The sequence below is a fragment of the Bacillus rossius genome, chromosome 15 (genome assembly GCF_032445375.1).
Source record: "Bacillus rossius redtenbacheri isolate Brsri chromosome 15, Brsri_v3, whole genome shotgun sequence".
In the NCBI taxonomy this organism is placed as follows: domain Eukaryota; kingdom Metazoa; phylum Arthropoda; class Insecta; order Phasmatodea; family Bacillidae; genus Bacillus; species Bacillus rossius.
The window spans coordinates 13,569,335-13,588,326 of NC_086342.1; the positions used below are offsets into that span (position 1 = coordinate 13,569,335).

The 18,992-nt window shown below is 35.6% G+C and overlaps 1 protein-coding gene across 6 annotated transcripts in view; it reads left to right on the forward strand.

Annotated features, from left to right (window-relative positions):
• Window positions 1–18,625, forward strand: part of LOC134539359 (high-affinity choline transporter 1-like) — an 81,013-nt gene extending 62,388 nt beyond the window's left edge. For 5 of the 6 annotated variants that reach the window (XM_063381339.1, XM_063381338.1, XM_063381340.1 and 2 more), the window contains 6 exons: window positions 1,785–1,914; window positions 2,856–2,947; window positions 3,704–3,826; window positions 6,390–6,493; window positions 8,010–8,140; window positions 10,256–18,625. In XM_063381339.1, coding sequence (XP_063237409.1) covers window positions 1,785–1,914; window positions 2,856–2,947; window positions 3,704–3,826; window positions 6,390–6,493; window positions 8,010–8,140; window positions 10,256–10,620 — 945 coding nt within the window. In that variant the 3' untranslated portion in view covers window positions 10,621–18,625. The remainder of the gene's footprint in view (window positions 1–1,784; window positions 1,915–2,855; window positions 2,948–3,703; window positions 3,827–6,389; window positions 6,494–8,009; window positions 8,141–10,255) is intronic. The other variant, XM_063381343.1, reaches the window with a different exon arrangement.
• The last annotated feature ends 367 nt before the right edge of the window (window positions 18,626–18,992 follow it).

Consider the following 18,992-nt stretch of genomic DNA (forward strand, 5'->3'; position numbering starts at 1 on the left):
TGTTGATACATCATGTTATCAAAATATGGAAACTTATACCCTTGATTTGCTTACTATGAAATTATTGTAGCATTTAGATCTTGATATGTCTAAGCTTTTATAAAGAAATTGACTAAAACAAGTTTAGTCCTTACTAGCAAAAGCTAAATTTATCAAATAATAATAGTAAAATGAAAGTTAAATTATGAACTAGTAGACTACTTGACTAATTTTCACCAAAAAAAATTATTAAAAAAAGCTCTTGAGATTGAGAGTAATAACAATATTGTATCCTTTTATTGATATGTGATTATATATTTATTAGTATTTTTTGGAAGGGAAAAATGTGGAAAACTATATTTTATTCCAGTTCAGTACTATCAGGGCAAAATATGGTCATTAAAATAGCGATAACCAAATCAACAATAATTTTACCTGAAATATCAATATTTCCTTTATACCGATAAATAATCGCCATTCCTAGGTGGGCCTTTGCTGTTCGTTCCCCGATGCTTCCTGTGATTGTGTCAGTTTATAGCGGAGGAACTAGCATCAGGGAAGTGCTGCCAATTATTACAGATTTCCAGTAATCAATTTAAATGTCCATTTACGGAACTACGGAGTGTTATTAATTTACTACGGAAATAGAGAACCTAAATGACACGTCACAAATATAGTGCATAGGCTAAAAGTACTTAACATAAATATGAATTCTGAAACTTAATTTTGCATTTTCTATATTGTTATAGAGGGAAATGGCAGCTCCACATTGTGTTTCATTCTTGTATAATTTTTTTATTATTTTATGGATAAATGAGCTTTTACTGTATAGGAGTTAGGGTTATTTGACTTGGGTAATCAACATTGTCTTTTTTTTTTAATGTGTGTTTCATTGTAGCTGTAAATGAAATTAGTGATGGATGTGTATGAAAGTTGGCTGAGTTTATGATAGTCTTGCTTATGAGCAACTGGTAAACTAACCACAATCATGTTAGCTGTTATGATAATCTTATTTTGCATTTGGCCAATTTACCGATACCAAAAACTAAGATATCCTAAATTTTCATTGTTTTAAATTTCAGTTATGTTATAAGAACTACAAAGAAATTTATAGGAGCGTAATGAGTCTGTCAATGAGGTAAACTTCTTTGGCATATCAAACCTAGACTCATACGTATATCGTAAGGGGTGAAACGGTAGAGAGAGTGAGAGAAAGAAGATAATTTTCTAAATACTTATTAATCAGTCAATAATGATTAATTAACAATAAATATTACTCACTATTAAAATACACCATAAAGAAAAACTGAGTGTGTTACTATTTCTGCACACAATTATGCCATTTGTAACATGCCAAATCTCTGAGCGAAATATAAAATTCATAACGGGTAGCGCTATCTACGTGGAAATTCAGGGACTCTCTCAACAGCGCTCTCCGCGCTGCTGGTTGAACAAGGAGGAATGCGAGCGTGCTGGTATCAAAAATAAAATTCAAAGCATTCACAGCTGACTGTATAGGATACCTATATCTATTTTCTGAAACAAGCTCATGTGCACACACTCTTGTCATTCTTTCGTTCATCTGTTTTGTTGTTTTTTTTTTTTTAGCGTGGAACGAGTTATTGCACGAAAGGAAAACAAAAATGAGCCCAGCAACATACGTATATAGCATAGTGCTCTCTTTATATCTCTTTGGCCAAGTCCTTTTCACATCAGAAACGTTTCACACAATGTTTCACGAAAACGTGGCGTTAAAATTTGGCCCAATGAAGTTGCACTTTTGAAGAACATGAACTGTGTCGCAGGGTTACTTCCAGAGGATCCTGTCGATAAAGAGCACGTTCAGCGCTCAGATGCTGTCGTTGGCCGCGATGTTCGGCTGCATGGTGATGGCGGTGCCCCCTGCGTTCATCGGGGTGCTGGCTAGGGCCACAGGTGAGGCCATCGCCGTCGGTACCCGCGGCACGCCACTCTTCGTTTACGCAAACATGAAGGGACTGCAATTTTTTCCACTTAACCATGAACGTGGTTTGCATCAAATACATTTTTTTTTCATAATTTATTTTAATAGCTAAACCGTTTTACTCTTTGAAACAATTATTCTACAGTAAACACTTGTATGGACAATGAAAATCGACATGTAGTTTCCCCGCTCACAGCAATGTCTACATGGGTAGCTGACGCTCTCAGGAGCCAGCTTCTCTACCCGAGGGACAGACCTTGATGAGATGAGATGGTGTATGGAGCAGCGACGAAATCAACTGGAGGGAGAAACGGGAATACCCTTAGAAAACGCACGGGCCATGGCAATGTCCACCTTGTCTACCAATTGTAAAAAATATCCAGGTTTGACCCCGCCGTGAATCGGACCCTGTACACAAAGAAGCTTGATAAGTCAAAAATAAATTTCGTTGGTGCTAAGTCAGGGGCACAGCTAGTTGTATCAAAATATTTCCAGGGACTGGGTACACATCGATGATGTTTCAAAGACCAAGCTCACCCGACCATAATTGAAACATCACCTACTAGAATAAACCATTTTCCTCTTACGCCTACTTGTGCCATAACCCTCCATAAGTCCGTCCCCCCCCCCCCCGGGGGGGGGGAGTTGGGGTGACATTTGATTATATTATTTACTCTTATGAAAAAAAAAAAAATACATGCACAACTTGTTTACGTCGCTTTCCCATGAGTTGCAAGCCTTGAAGTCTCGTTACCGAGGTTAGATGTTACACATCACTGGCAACTATTGAAAGACTCGCACACTTTTTTTTGCTGGTCAGTAATGCCTGCCCAAAATTTTTTTTTAAAGAATTTGTATGTAGCAAAAATGTTCACCACATGAGAGTGTTACATGTTGTCTGTTCCAATTGCAGAGTGGGACAAAGTGGACGGGTACAACAGGAATGTGACGACCAGTGAAGGCGAGATCATCCTACCTCTCGTGTTGCGGTTCCTCACACCCGGTGTACGTACCTTCGACGTTACAGCATGTCGCCAAACACAGCATAGCCATAGATATCATATGTTGCAATGCCTTTTCTTATGAAGAAACCTGATTTAACAATTTTGCTAGAACTACAACAGCACTACAGGCAGAACCCGAAGGATGCTATACGACAGAAAAATATTACATTATTGTGAAGATGCAGTTTTTGCCCACGCACTAAACAAAAAAAACAACTATTATTCATGGGATATTTAAGCTTGGATAGATGCTAGAATTGCAGTTGCGTGGATCAAGTGCTTCTTAGTGCTGGATTTTTATTATGTCCACTCACTGGTCATCAAGTTTATTCAGTTTTACTTTTAACACAAGTATTTCTGAACATTTTTCCTTTAAAATTTTCTTAACACGATTCCAGTTTTCATTTTGATGTACTTGTTGGCTACTAGGTAAAATAATGATAAAAAAAAGCATACAACATATTTTTTTACATATAAAATGTAAATATTTCTGGATATAATTTAAAAGTTTTTTTTTGTAATAAGCTTTGAAGTCTGCAGTCTCACAATGAATAGGAAAATCACTATTTTTTATATAATTTTAATTATGGTTACTATATGTATATGTGGTCTTTATTTCAATCTGAGATAACCAAAAAAAAAAAAAACACTTCCACGTGCTTAAAGGTTAAAACAAGCATGTTTCACATTGTGAAGAAGAGCATTTCCGAAGTTTTGTCTTTGATAGGATGTTTTTTCCTTGATGTATGTTTTCCAGTGGGTTTCGTTCTTTGGCCTGGGCGCCATCTCTGCGGCGGTCATGTCGTCCGCAGACTCCAGCATCCTCGGGTCCAGCTCCATGTTCTCCAGGAACATCTACAAACTGGCCGTGAGGCCCAAGGTACAGTGAGGCCACCGCGAGCCCCCTGACTCTGACCGTTCGCGAACAAAAGATTTTTGAAGCGAAACTTCTTTACAGCAAGTCAAGTAGATTGAGACTGATTCATCATAGCATAGCGTAAGGAATGAGTGCAGCATTGAGGAGCGGGGTGCTCGATTGCGGAGTGGAAAAGGGAAGAGAATGATGTAGTGTGTCAGACAAATTATGACAGTTTTGCAAGATTTACGTTGTGAACCTCTGTCTGTTGTGTATTTTTATTTTTTTTTTGGTTTCATCTAACTAGTGAATTATTGAATATTTTGTTCTATCATTCAAGTCGATATCTAAAGTAAAAATTTTCACACACCCATTTTTATTTGTTCATGAAAAGTTGTGCACACTGTAGAACATTTTACATTTTTCACATGACAGGGAATAAAAAAAATGTTGTAAACAAGGGTAGATTATAAATGAAGGGAAACTAATTTTCATGTCATTTGGTTTAAGAAAAATTGTGCATGCACTGTACACACAAATTTGAATTTTTAGAAATATCTCTTGGAATTATTTTCAAATTACCGTATTCACCCACAGAAGGGTCGTCCCTGCATAAGGTTCACACCTTTAATTTTGACCAAAATAAATCTTCATTTTCACTGTAATGGTTGCCCTCGGATAGTGGTTGCAGCATCTGTATCCAGTAGAATACAAGTAAAGTCTTCATGGTCCGTGTCTCTGCTTATTGCCGCATAAGAAACTCGGTCCTTCATCTCTCTTCTCCCCTACCTTTATGGCCCCTCTCCCCTCTCCCGCAATATCTAACATAAATTACAAATGAAAAAAAAAAATGCTATTTTTTATACCCATGTTTCCCTTCCCATCTATTGTTTATTTTTTACCTGTCTCTTTCCTAAGAAAGAAAACATAGTACGCTATTTCCTTGTCAATTTCTTTTTGTCAGTTCCTTCAGTAAAAACAAGCACGCCCTTCACAGCAGTTTTTGTCATGAATGAAAGAATGTTTGGACACAGCAGTTGCGTCAGAAAAACCGGTCGAGATAGGAACATGATGATTGTATGTGGGTACCAGTTCACTGACATTTCATTTACAATGGATGAGGGTAGGGAGCATAACAACACGCACTCACACAGGTATGCATGTACACCCTCTTACCTCTTTCTCACTCTCTGGCTGGTTTATTTTTAGATTTTCTCCTCTTGCCAAGCGCCAGCACAGTGGCGAAGTTCATGATGTTTCACACGCACTGCAGATATTTTAGTTAAACAATTTAGGTATACTTACCATAACATATTTATTATAAACCAGCATAGACTAGTCATTTAAGCACATAGTCAACCATAACAGTGCAATGTTATTGTTTTTTTTTTTACAAATAATGAAAAAAAAAAAATCGCAAATGAGTTGCAGTACATGTTATTAAACAAAAAAAAAAAAGGGCATAAAATGTGCTACCCATGCGCGGGTAATTACGGTACTATGCTTGAAAACAAACATTTTTCTCAGTAAATGAGAGAGTTAATTTCTAATAATAAATAAAATTAGCCACAATTAGGTTAATGATATTCAAAACAGGAATGTACAGATTCTGCTGAGGATAGCCAATTTGCCATCTGTCATTTGATGGGTCAGTGTTCAGTATCCAAATAGTAATAAAAATTTGGAATCACTCTTCCAGTTTAAGTTATAACCAGTCTTTGCTTTGATCCCCGCTTTATTTCAGATGGGAAAAAAAAAATTAATTTGTCAATATTTAAAAAAAAAATAATGTATCCAATGTATGGCATCACATTTCAATATTATAGTTGTATGAAATAACATAATATTCAATAATTCACTTGAATAATAAAACTGTACAATTAAGTTAGGCCGGTGCGAATACTAGTTTTTTTGATGAATTCACGAAGTTGTCAAATTTTGGAATTTTTATTTTTTATTTTTGGCAAAGCTTTAGTTCATTTATTTCATAAAATACATGATTGAAGTAAAAAAAAAAATATCGTTAAACATCTGTAATGTTTATTTGATTAAGTGATTAACCATTTCAGGTCTATATATAACATCATTCAATAAAATTATAAAATAACCATGTAATATTGCGTTTTTGTAAGTAATCAACTAAATTCAAGCAAAGCATATACAACACAAAAAAAAAACTAAATTTTTTCATGAGCAAATCTTATGCTTTCAATGTTTTAAAGCTTTGCTTCACAACTGAAGCTTTGAAATAAAACTAATTAATATAAAATTTTGTTGGCAAAGTCAAATCAAATATTAAAAAAACTTTGATTCGCCTGAATTAAGTACACAATGGAGATTCACAATTTTAAAAATCACGGTGACAAATATCCTGAAAAGAATCTTACAGTTGTCTGACTCTGCTTTATTTCCCCTCCCTTCTGCGTTATTGAGCACCCCACTCATCAGCTTTGCACTTTTCGTTATGTTCTACGAGTCATCGCTTAAGACTCGCCCCTACCAGCTGTGAAGAAGTTCCACCTCAAAAAAATGGCAGCCTGGGTTAGTTCCTTGCAGCGAGGCAATGTGCTGTGTTTCTTTGTCGCAGGCGTCGGAGCGCGAGGTACTGTGGGTGCTGAGGATAGCCGTGGTGTTCGTATCCACGCTGTCTGCCGTTGTGGCGCTCACCGTGGGCTCCGTGTACTACCTGTCGTAAGTTTCCCGTGTCAGCGTGACACAGGAAAAAGGGGTGGGGTCAGGAAACTGCCCTCTCGCTGATGCGAAGGTGACCCCGGGTTTGATTTCGTGTATGTCGGGTGAATTATTGCAGACGTTGCAGATGTATTCCATACAAGAGTCTCATTTCATGTAACAAGTGTGTTGCATCAAGTGGGGCCAGGGAGGGGGCACAAAACTAGAGGCCCCAACACCAAGAAGGGCCCCGGTTGAATTACAAAATAATTTTTATCCATGTGTTTTTTCCTGATAATGAGACAAAAATTACAGTTCTGTTGCTAGGGAAATCTATTTGAAACATTGCACGCTATACAATTTTCCCAGATCCCTTTTACAGTTATGGCCACGTTAACTCTTCGTTTATAAAATTTTTGTATGAATTTCGAGGGGGGGGAGGATTCAATATTAAGTAATGGGGGACCCTTTACAATATTATTTGCCCCTGGCACTTAATTTTTCTCTTTGGACCCGGTTGCAAATTATAATTCTAAAAAACTTGTGAAACCACGCTGTAGTATATAAATCTGTCTGCTTGATTCGTTTTTGCTTTTTGCCCACAAATTTTTCTTTGAGACAGTACATTTGCACCACTTCCTGTTCACCAACGAAAGATTCCATAAAGTCAATTAGTTTTTCGCCTCATGAAATGGCTTCGCCAATAGATGAACACGTACTAGCTTCTTCTGTCGTCAATGTTGTAGCTTTCAACGGCTGTTAACGAATGTGTAGGGATGAGTCCATAGCGAGACAAGTCCGGCCTCTGCGAGGTTCAGGGCGCAACTGCCGCATGGTGTAAATAATACACTTCCGCCCACCTGGCATGAAAAGCGATAAAACACTGTATTAATAAAAGAACTGCTAGTCTGTATTTAATAGTTAGAAGAAAAAAAATATGGGTTTGATTAATTCTTGACAGCTTAAGGTCCAAGCAAACAAAGTTGGGAAATAACTGCACTCTGCACAGTTTGTGTGTTCGACTTGGCAGTGGTGCTCTTGCCAGGTGCATTCCAATAGCTGCCACGAGCGACGGACGTTACTGGGACTCTGGCTTTGATTACTGCTGAGGGTAGCATGACATCAAATTGCAATGAGTTTAAGTTCGCCTATCAGTAATTTTTATTAACGTTTGCATTTGTCTCTATTTGAGTTATTAATTATGCTTTTTTTACATTTTGAAGTAATGTTTTATAGTACAAGCAAAATAAAACGTGATTTCGAAGCTAATGGATGTAGGAGATGCATCAGTGGATGAGAGTATCGCATCCCCTAACAATTTCAATGGACGCACATAGGAATGTATTGGCATCTCTTGTGTGTATTTGGAAGCAACACAAAGATGTATGTATGCGTTCACCGTGATGCCACTTTCAGTGGATCCAGGGTTTATTGCAAGATTTACGTGGCTTGTTGGACACCCTAGTTTTAGTAATTTTCTCTCGGGGTGTTTCGGCGGCGTGCGTGTGTGTCAGCCCCCGTTCCTGGTCGCTCGCAGGTACCTGTGCTCGGACCTGGTCTACGTGATCCTGTTCCCGCAGCTGCTGCTGGTGGTGCACTGGGCGGACGGCGTCAACACCTACGGCTGCCTCGCGTCCTACGTGGTGGGGCTGCTCGTCAGACTGCTCGGTGAGTTTCTCGCTCTCTCCCTCTCCCTCCCTCTCTCCCTCTCCCCTCGCTCCCTCCCTCGCTCTCTCCCTCTTATCTTTACCCTGACAGATTGTTTAACATAGATTAAGATTTTACTTTTATCTGTGAGCTTTTTTTTTAGGACTCCCATATCTTATGAGAGTTTTAAAAAATTAAAAGTTATTGTTATTCCACAATAATTTTGGAATTCTGAACATCGTGGCAAAGGAATGTTAAATTGGGCTTTAAACAGCTTAAATATGCCTGGTATTATTACTGTGGTACATTTATGAAATTGGATTAAACATTAGGAAGTGGTGATAAAATAAATAAATTTTATGAAAATAGCTAAAAAAATTTCTTCTGCAGCAGTTGCCTCTACTATGTTTGATACTGATGAGGAAGTATGCAATTTTTCCGATTAGCTGGGGGGGGAGATGATTTTTTCCCCCCCTCCCCCCAACTCTTGGCTGGAAAAATGCAGTTTCTATTGGTAGACTAGCTGTGCGGGCCATGTGTTGCTGTGGCTTTTTTTTTTTTGTAATTTGTTGGAGGTAGGTACTGATATACAAAGCATTTCTCTCTAGCTTTCTATATATGTTCCTCTATAAATCTTGCTATATGTGTGTCCATATCACTCTGTCTATGTATCTGTATTTCTATCTATAGCTCTATCTGGCGATTTGCAGGTATTATCAAAATTACTCAATAAATATGTGAATAAAATTCCAGATTGCCAAAATTAAATTTTCATAAAATATATTTAGGGGGGGGTTTCTAGAAATATTTTATAACCGATAAAAAAGTCTGGGATTTGAATTCTTTAAAACTAAATTAAGAGATAAAAAAATCTAGTTGCTGAAAATGCATTTTTGTGATATTTTTTTTTTTGCAAATGTTATATGCTGCACAGTTGCAAAATAACTGCAAACACTCTGCTAATCTTGCAGGCCTGGTTTCGCCAATTGATGAAATTACATTTTTTCGCAATTTCAGTTTGCCGAAAGGACCTTCTCAAAATTTGACGCAATCTCTTGGACTACACACACACCTTGCTGTATATCTTTCTCTCTGTATCTCCATATCTTTAACTTAACAAAAAAAGTAGATGAGCGCACGCACACACACAAACAACATTGTGGTAAAATTTCAAAATGGGTGAAGAACTTTTGGACTTTCAGAGATAAGCTAGATTGTACATACATTTACATTTTTATATACATAGATAGGATAATGTATTTTTTTTCTAACCTTAAAAAATGCTGTAAATATGTAATTTGTTTAAAGGCTAGGTGTATCTTTTTCTGTACTGAATAATTTACATTCATTGAATTTATTAAATAAGGAACTTAAACTTTTGTGGTTTGAGTTTTACGTTTTGTTGCATTATGGTGCATTAACTTGCATATCTGTGTTAAATGGTGTTATCGATACACTATTTCCACGTTGTTTCTGTTTTATTACAATTCACCTTGTAATCAAGCGCGTGAATATTGTTGCATTTTTCTGTGTTTTGATTTGTCTAGTTTCTCTCTGGTACATGTCTACTGTCGGCACACGAATCACAGCCATTCAGTGTGGAAGGCAAACACATCCCGAACAGTCTGGTTCTAGCAGATGGCCACTAATCAAAAGGAAGGAACCATCCATACATACATACTGCACTGCAGTCTAATGAAAGTTCAGATGTAACCTTGTTCCTACTAGCATTGGTGTAGCTGTGTTCATAAAGTTGTGGGGGAGGGGGGGGACGAATAATGATTTTGATGTCATGTAAACCCAATCCCCTCTTACTAAGACGGGGGGTCCGGGGGCGTCCTCCACCGGAAATTTTTTGATTTTAAAAGTGCAAAATAGCGCTTTCTAAGCAGTTTTTGTATACACCGATGTTATCATTATTATTGTTTCCTTAAGATAAAATTTTATGAGTGAAGAAATTACAAATAAAGTTGGGCAGAATAATATTATAAAATAAAAATATCACGGTCTAGAAAGTTGGGGGGGGGGGGGGGACAGTCCCCTCCGCCCAAATAGTTCAGGGGGACACATCCCCCCTGCCCACAAGGCCGTGCAGTCGGCTCGGCTGAGCAGGGTGGACCGTCTGAACTGTCGCAGGGGGCGAGAAGGGGCTCGGCGTGCCGGTGGTGCTGAGGTTCCCCTACTACGACGCCGCCACGGACACCCAGAGGTTCCCCTTCAAGACCCTGGCCATGCTGTGCGCGCTCTGCGCCCACGTGCTGGCCAGCTGCGCGGCGCGGCTGCTGTTCGAGGGCGGCTGGCTGCCGGCCGGCCGCTGGGACGTGCTGGGAGCGTTCCCGCACCTCGGCGACGGCCCCCCCGCGGCGAAGGGCGAGGGCGAGCTGTACCGCCAGGTGTCCCCGGACACGCCCATCGTGTCCTTGGACGAGGGCAGCGCGGGCAAGGAGGGGCTCGAGAACCCCGCGATGGCGGACGTGTGCCACAAGGACAGCAGATTCTGACCCGGTGCAGGCGGTTCCTCACCAAGTGCTGTGACTTACAAACAAGACTTTCAACTGTCATTGGCATAGTTGGAATAAGGGCACATGTGCATGTGTGCGTGCCTTAATTTGTGTAAAAATTTTTTTTTTTTTTTAAAGATGCATTTTATTTAAATCTTTTTGCGGTGTTTATAAACTATGCAAGGAACGCAACATGCAGTCAATGCAAGAGAATCGCTGTCAATTATAAAGTTGTAAGATGTCACCTACCCTTCAACTTGAAAATTGTACATCAGTAGAAAAAAAAATTCTTACCTATGGTTTTCTTTTGAATGTTCATATTTATCATGAACACAAAATAAATTGTTAATTTCAAGCACTGCGTAAATTTGAAACATTATGTAACAGTTTTCAGAACACTTCTCTTAGAGTCATGCGAGTATAGGATTTTTAGGTCGAGTCGAGTTCGAGCGAGTATTCAAGAAATGTTTCGAGTTCGAGTTAAATTCGAGTCGAGTAGTAAAATCCATAAATATCCACTATTTATATATAAACTGTCATGTTTAAAGACCAGCAAATATCAAGGCCCTATACAAATCTCGGGTGTGACTATTCTCATTGATGCAAATATTTTCATGGTCTTTAATAATTTTGTTTCTTTTGAAAATGCAGAGTATTATTAAAATTTACTTGTTAACAAAAAAAAAAGTATAAAGGAATGTTTTAATCACCGACACAGAGCAAAATTTTATTCAAAACCATAGCATAAGTGCAAAAGTATTTGTCAACATTCTTACCAGTCACCTAGCTGCAGGGTATATATATTAAGGATTTTCACTGTTCCAGGAAATTTTTGTAGCCATACTATAAATATCAACAACTTTTTTTTTAAGAATAGTTATACTGTTTATATTTTAATATACATGTCTAAGCATGAACATAACTCAATATTAAAAAAAAAAAAAAAAAAAGACAGCAACATTTTACTAGAGGAATGAACATATTCAACATTTTTGTAAAAGTCTTTCATGGCGAAACACCAGCTGTTCAATGTGCTCTGGAGAAAAGGTTTTCTCGGCATGGATACAGTAGAATCTCGTTATAAAGTACATCAATAAAACCTCAACTTTTATACCTACTTAGTAATGAAAGTACTTTATTCTGAAAGTTACCTTTAAAACGTAGTACTTTTGAATTTTTGAAAATAAAGTAGTAGGGGATCAAATGTTACATTAGCTTGGAAGCAAATATTTGTAAAACAAGAATTTAAAAAAAATTACTGAACTTAATACATTAGCCTAAATTCTAGGCCTACATATACAAAATTTATATCTGTCGAACACAAAATGACAAATGGTTTAAACTATTTTGCAGATATGTACATTTATTGGGATAGAATTCCCTCGTCATCTTCTTGGCGAAGTCTCTTGCGACCAGCAGATAAAGATGAATTTCATACAGTTTAATAATGTTTTCGTGATCTTTTATTATTGTTGACAGTGTAGTGGGCACCAAACCAAACGACTGTGCCACATCTTCATTTTTCCTGCCTTTGTCAACTTCTTTTAAAATTTCCACTTTTTCTTCAAAGTAAACTGCTTGCGTTTCTTTTTATCTATTTGGCCATCCATCCTGATTAAAATATTCAATCAACAATATTGTTTGCCTTGTGCCACGTCAAACGTAAACAAACCTCTCATCCATAGATAACCATAGCTCTGCACTAGTAGCGCACGTCGCGAGCATGGCTGTGCCAGGCAATATTCCGACCTTCATGATTAAAGCGTGTCGGCTATGTTGTGACACCAAACAGTTCAAAAATTAACCTGCATAAATTAACATTATATTGGATTTTCTATTTTGTATATAAGATAAAATATAATTTTTATTTAACGTTTGTATCTGCGGTAATTGAAACTTTTAATATGTGCTCTATAAATTACCAAAAGATGGCGAAGCTAAAAACAATTGTCTTGAAGAGAGGTGAGAGAGCAATCAATTGTTTAGATCGTCTCGTGCACTAAAGTGTGTGATCCATGGAGGACGAATAGCGTGTTATACTGTGTTTGTTTACGTTTTGTACTTGTTAACGATTCTTGAAAGTGTTAAAAATTAATCATAATGTACATTTATATTAAAGAACCCCTGCTCAAACACAGTAACTATTATGTAAAATTTTCCTGACAACTGGAAAAGAATGGTCGTATTGAAAGGTAGGATACGTTTTTAATGTTAAAGTGAAATATTTTTACATTGTTGTTTTGAGCGGGAATTTAAAATCATACGGTGAACTGAAAGATACAATGGGTTTCTTTTATTTACATGCGCAAACAAGGTTAGTTAACACGTAATTTTAAATATTTTTATACTTCGGCCCAACCAAAAAAGTCTGAAAAGACTCATTAAACTCGAACTCGACTCGTGAGTCGTGAACGGCCGTGCCGAGTCCGAGCACTAATTAAAAACTCGACTCGAACTCGAAATTCGAGTACTCGCAGGTCTCTACTTCTCTTCAAATATGGCTGTTGAAAGTTAACAATACTTGTGTTGCGTTTATGAACAAGGTACTTTAAAAATTGTATTGTCAAACATTTTGTGTTCTTGTGTAGTTTATGAACTAGGTTTTAAGGTTGTGTAATGTTACTAACAATATCGGTATTTTGTGATACTGTGTTTCTTAAACTTTAACCACCTAGGGCATTATTTTAGTGTACGGGCCTTATTCCAGCTATGTCATCAACTTGTGTACCTACTCACGTCAGTCAGTGTTCGGCGGACAGAGCAAGTCATTGCAGGGTGAGCTGGGTCACAGAAATTAAGATTGGTGACACTTCAAGGAAGACTTATAAACACGCACACAAACTGATGCAAGCTTTGCAAATTTCTTCCATTTATTTTATATGGTATGTCTACAGATACCTGGTCAATCAAGTTCAGGACCTTTTAATTATACTTTCTCCCAATTTTTATTATAAATAATTAAACATAATACAAAATAGATATGCTTTCCACAAAAAAATGTTTTAAAAGAAATATCTTTCGAATTGATATGGTTTTAATTTTTGTGTACAATGTTCATAAGTTAACTTCTCCACCACCATTTATATATTAAATCATCCTTGCCAATGGAAAAACATAAAAGTATTAGTGAGAAGCTCTCGTCCGGCCGACTGACTGACTGATTTGCTGCCTTAAGCTTTTAAGTAAGCGAACATCTGTGATTGTAACATTCACACTGTAGACACAACGTGCATTTATGTACAGAATAGATGTTATGACAATAGAAATGCACAGCTATTTGGTTTCTAGATTGAGGGCCATGTATACACTTGCCCTCAAAACTAGGAGCCAAGCACAGTGAGAAGTCTTTAATCCAGCACATTTGTAACCACGGCCGTGCTGACATAGCGATTTTGCCGGATTATCAAACGTTACTTATAGTTCAATTTGGAATGTGAAAAGTATTCTGCTAGAAAACAGTAGACACTAAGGAAATGAAGATCAAAAATAATAATGTACTCTGATAGGCTTCTACGAATAACTTCTTTGCTGAGGGAAATATGTTTGGTAGGTGTTGGGGAAACTAGTAGAGGGGAGCGCATCAGCGGTGATGCCACCCCAAAATTACGTTGGCAAACACTCGATGGGAGTAGAATTACAGAATGTGATGGACAATAAATTGCCAGATTAAAGACTTTACTGTAGTTTGGGATACAGTAAACAAAAGCTTATGATCTTAAATAAACTCTATGTTTTTAGACACATTCAGAGGCAAGTGTTTTGAGCTTTCGTGAATTGGACATATTTTATGATCACACATCTAATCTTTTTGGGCTTGATTTTCTTGATCAAAATTCTGTTATAGTTATTTAGTAGAACTCATTATCAATTTATAATACCTTTATTAATTAAATCACAATTTCACTTGTTTAGGAAACTTTACTTTTCTTGTATGTTAGTAGCTTTTTCTTTTAGTCCCACTACATTCATAATAAGGGGTTCGAAGAATAAATTTTCTAATTACTTTATGTATTTTATACTGAACGAAAATAATATTTTACCATATTGTAGTTTCCAAACAACATGGAATACTTCATTAGTGTCTTAGAGAAATTTTTCACTAGATTTTCTTGAAATTGTTCTTAACTGCATCAAATATTTGTCTGCAGCCTACTTTATTTGATTAAATAATGAATTTTCTATAGTACTAATGCTACCATAATGTATGTTGGTAGGTACAGTAGAACCTTGATGATACGTTCCCGTGTCATACGCCGATTAATTTTGGTCCCGCCGAAAGTAATAGGTTTACTTTCCCGGAACATACACTTATAAAGTAATGAATTTCCCGTTTCATACGTTATTACAAAGCGGAGAAGTCCTAAAATTCACAAACTTTTTATATTCCTCCTGAAAAAAATACGTTTTAATGCTTTTATTTTCAAAAACGTTCATTGTTTACCTTTGCAAACGTAAGAAAATAACTTTATCGCACCATAGATATGGATATTATCAGAAAGACTGTGCACCTCGCTACTAGTATCTATGGCCAGCACCGAGCGAGACTAGTGGCGCAAACTAGCAATGATTATGAAAATGGTCAACGCGCTTTACCAAGGCACGGATCTCATATTTTGTGCATTCATTAATCTTTAAGAGGCCGTGTCAGTAAATTTTTATTTCCAATATTCTGGTCTAGAAGTTCTCTCTTTTAACAGTGAGATTTAGTGGCTTATTCAACCGAAGTAACTGTAACCGCAGCGCGTGATAAAACTACTATACCGCCAGATTACTCGACGAAAAATGTATCTGGTTCCTCGACAATCTGAGAGGATGACAATCTGACCGGCGGCTCACTAGGAAATTGCGGTGCAGGAATTCAGAATCAAGAAACCTCACATTTACAACTGTAGTATGAGTCGTATCTAAAAATTTTAATACTTTAAATGTATCGGAATACAATTAATCTTCAAACATGTGGTAATTATTCTTTATCTGGATGTAATATTCCGTGAAAAATAATGGTAGTTGACATTAAAAAGTATACGAAATTCATAGTGTAACGTTTTAAAAGGATAATAACATAAATTCTTATGCTTAGATATTGCATATGCATTACACACAATCTAAATACAATCTCACTTAAGTCAGACTACCTAATTTTTTTACAATGCACCATCATACAGTTTAACAGAGGTAGGAGAGAGAACCTCTTATCGATGTTGTTTCAAAGAATCTAAATTTACAAATATTACTATTTATCTTATTATGATATGTATCTTTATGAATAAGAATTTACAAAAAAAAATGAATTGATTACATTACACTTTAACATTACAAAAGACTAAAACACTAACAAAACTTAGTTTTATATATTGTTGTAGCATATTAGAAGACGAAATAACTCACTAGACTAACATTAAGAGGGCTGTATCACAAATTTACTTTACAGAGGAGAAAATATCTTTTAAAGATATTTCATTACCTCATTGATTACATAATACTGCCGTTGATGTGATCGTAGATATAAAGTATTGAAAAATTAGATTTCATTATGTTTATGTAAATATTTAGAAAACGTTATTGCTTATAGATGCTCATTATTTAAATAATAAAGAATCTTTTACTTTTATGTACTGGACAAACAAAATACTTATAAGTTAATAAGCTTAGTTGAATAACATCTTCAATTTGTATTGAATTCAATGTACAAATTGAAAATCATGTACAATGAATGCAACTGATTGAATTCAATAAATATTTGATCTTGTGAAACGGCCATAATGGTGATGTAGATAATTATAGATACTCACATGCATTTTGAGAGTCCTTATAAAGCCTATTACAATTCTATAAGTATACATTAAAATGATTTTAAAATAGACATGTGTAATATAATTAAAACTTGTTTAAATAAGATCATAACAAAAAAAAATGAAAATCCTTCAACAGTAAGTTATGTTTTATAAGATTTTAACAAAACACACATACCATAAGAGAATATTAATCATGCCACATAATTCAACACAAAATATTCATTCCAATAGGCGCTACGTAAAAATAACTTATATTTTTATGCTGATAACTTTGCATTGTTTTATATATATCATTATTTCTAACTTTTAATATTCTCCACACATTAACTGAAATTAAGTATTTTCAGAGCCTTAGCAAGTGTTGGTCTGTACCACATACATTTCGTACGATATCTCTACGTGAAACACATACAGTTCATTATTTGTAATTTTAATTATATTTCCATGAACATAATGAAATTAGTATAGGGCCTAGGTTGTTCACTGTTGAGTACTTCTGAAGTATTTTCATTGTGAGTTAACATACATACCAAATGCCATTCTTCCAGTAAAGTTACAAAGAAGACAACAAGATAATATATGTATAATATGTATGTAGTACCATATTTTAAACCCCTATTAAATGAATAATAACTCAATCTCTTTTCTGGACTATTAAGTAATAGTTTTTGATTACTGTTATTTGTAACTTAAATAAAATGACAACTAACAAATTAGTAAAATATATAATTACGTGCGATATAGTGACAGGTTTACTTGGACGGCAAACGAATATAATAAAATGTCTATGACAATGTTAACTTTACTCATTATTATGGAAAGAAACAAAATGGGCAGATAAGCATATTCTACGCTGACATTTAAAAATGCTCAATTCAAAATGAACATTTCTTCCCGATGACAAACAAAAAAGTTGTATGGTCGCGAATAATACATTCGTATGGCGTCACATCAGCGGAATATTCCCTTGGCATAAATGTGTGAAGTCTGTGACACAAAAACAAATGAACGAACAGCTTTTTTTTTATCGGATGTGCAATCGGAGACCCCTGGGGTGGTTGAAGAGTGTCAGGTCGGTCGCCAGACCAGATAGTGAAAGCTCAGGGGCTTAGGATAGAAAAGGCCTATCTCCAAATTATTAAGTATAAATGTTGTCATGAAATAGTTAAAGACTTGATTACAACCAGGTTTTTAAACCCATCATGATCATGAAGACACTGATCGGAAGGTGATGTACAATACATTTCAATGGCCTTTTCAGTTTTTGCTAAATAATTATAAATATAAGCAAAATTCCACTGTATCTGGACAAATCAAAATATTGATTATATTTTTTTCATCACAGAAATAATATATGATATAACTAAATTTGAAAAAAGCGGTTATGTTAAATGTATTGTATACTTTCAGTAGGCAAAATTTCTGGCCCCTACCTCTTATAGACTTTGAGAAAAACTGCCTTTTAAAATAACATTGATATAGATAGGAGCGCAAATTTGTGACACGGCCTCTTAACTGAATATAGCCGTTTGTTATTGTTTTCTTACGATCGGATTTTTTTTTTTGTATTGTACGTTTCTTAGGTTAACATTTTATTGAAAATTGTTCTGTTGCATAAAGTTGTTTGTAAAATGAAACACACAAGCAAAAATTTCTGATTTTCTTTTTACAATAGCCTAATTTTGGCTTGGTGACCTTTCCCCCCTTCCAAGAAAGGACTGCTTTACTTGGTTATGGTCTGTATTTTACATTTGTGGTGGTATATGTAATGATGAATTCATATCTTTCATTAATATAATGCAATTATTTACACATTATGTACTTAAGTTTAATCAGACATTGTGCTGGTATGCTAGATTGAAAAAAAAATGTTATTATTGCCATTCCCTTTTCATACACTTTCCCGCATCATACACCATTTTTGTGCCCTCCATTGAAAAGTGTATGATAGGGGTTCTACTGTATATAGTACAGGACTGCTACTTGCAGTTTGAGTTTAAACAGTAATTTAGTGTGTACTGTGATTTTAGAGATAAAACCAGTTTTAATTGGACAATAATTATTGTGGTATTCATAAAACTGTAGCTTGTTTTTGTTCAACAGAGCATTGTAATATGTAGGATGTTACATTAAATGTCTGAGCATCTCATCAAACAATGCCTTGGAAATGTTATAATGCACAATAATAAATGCTGTTTTTTCATAATCTGTACAAAGTAGTGTTAATTTAATCCTTTTAATATTATTAAAATTGGTACTTATTCTTGGAAAAATAACTTGCTCATTCTGTAATTTATTGATGATTTTCCATCAAAACTCTGGACATTTAAAGAAACATTACTTCAAATGGTGTATTTATGGCTATGTCCTATAGAGCCAAAAAATTATTTTGTAATTTTACGAGGTTGTTCTTACCATTGTGCAACTATTACACGTACGTTGATTCAAAGACAATATCACCTCATTAAACTATTAATATAATTCTTAGCCTTAGTAGTACAATAAAAATTATTACATGTTTATTCTTTTTTATTTTATACATTTCTTAGTTGGGAAAGGGGGATATCTTTGAACTAA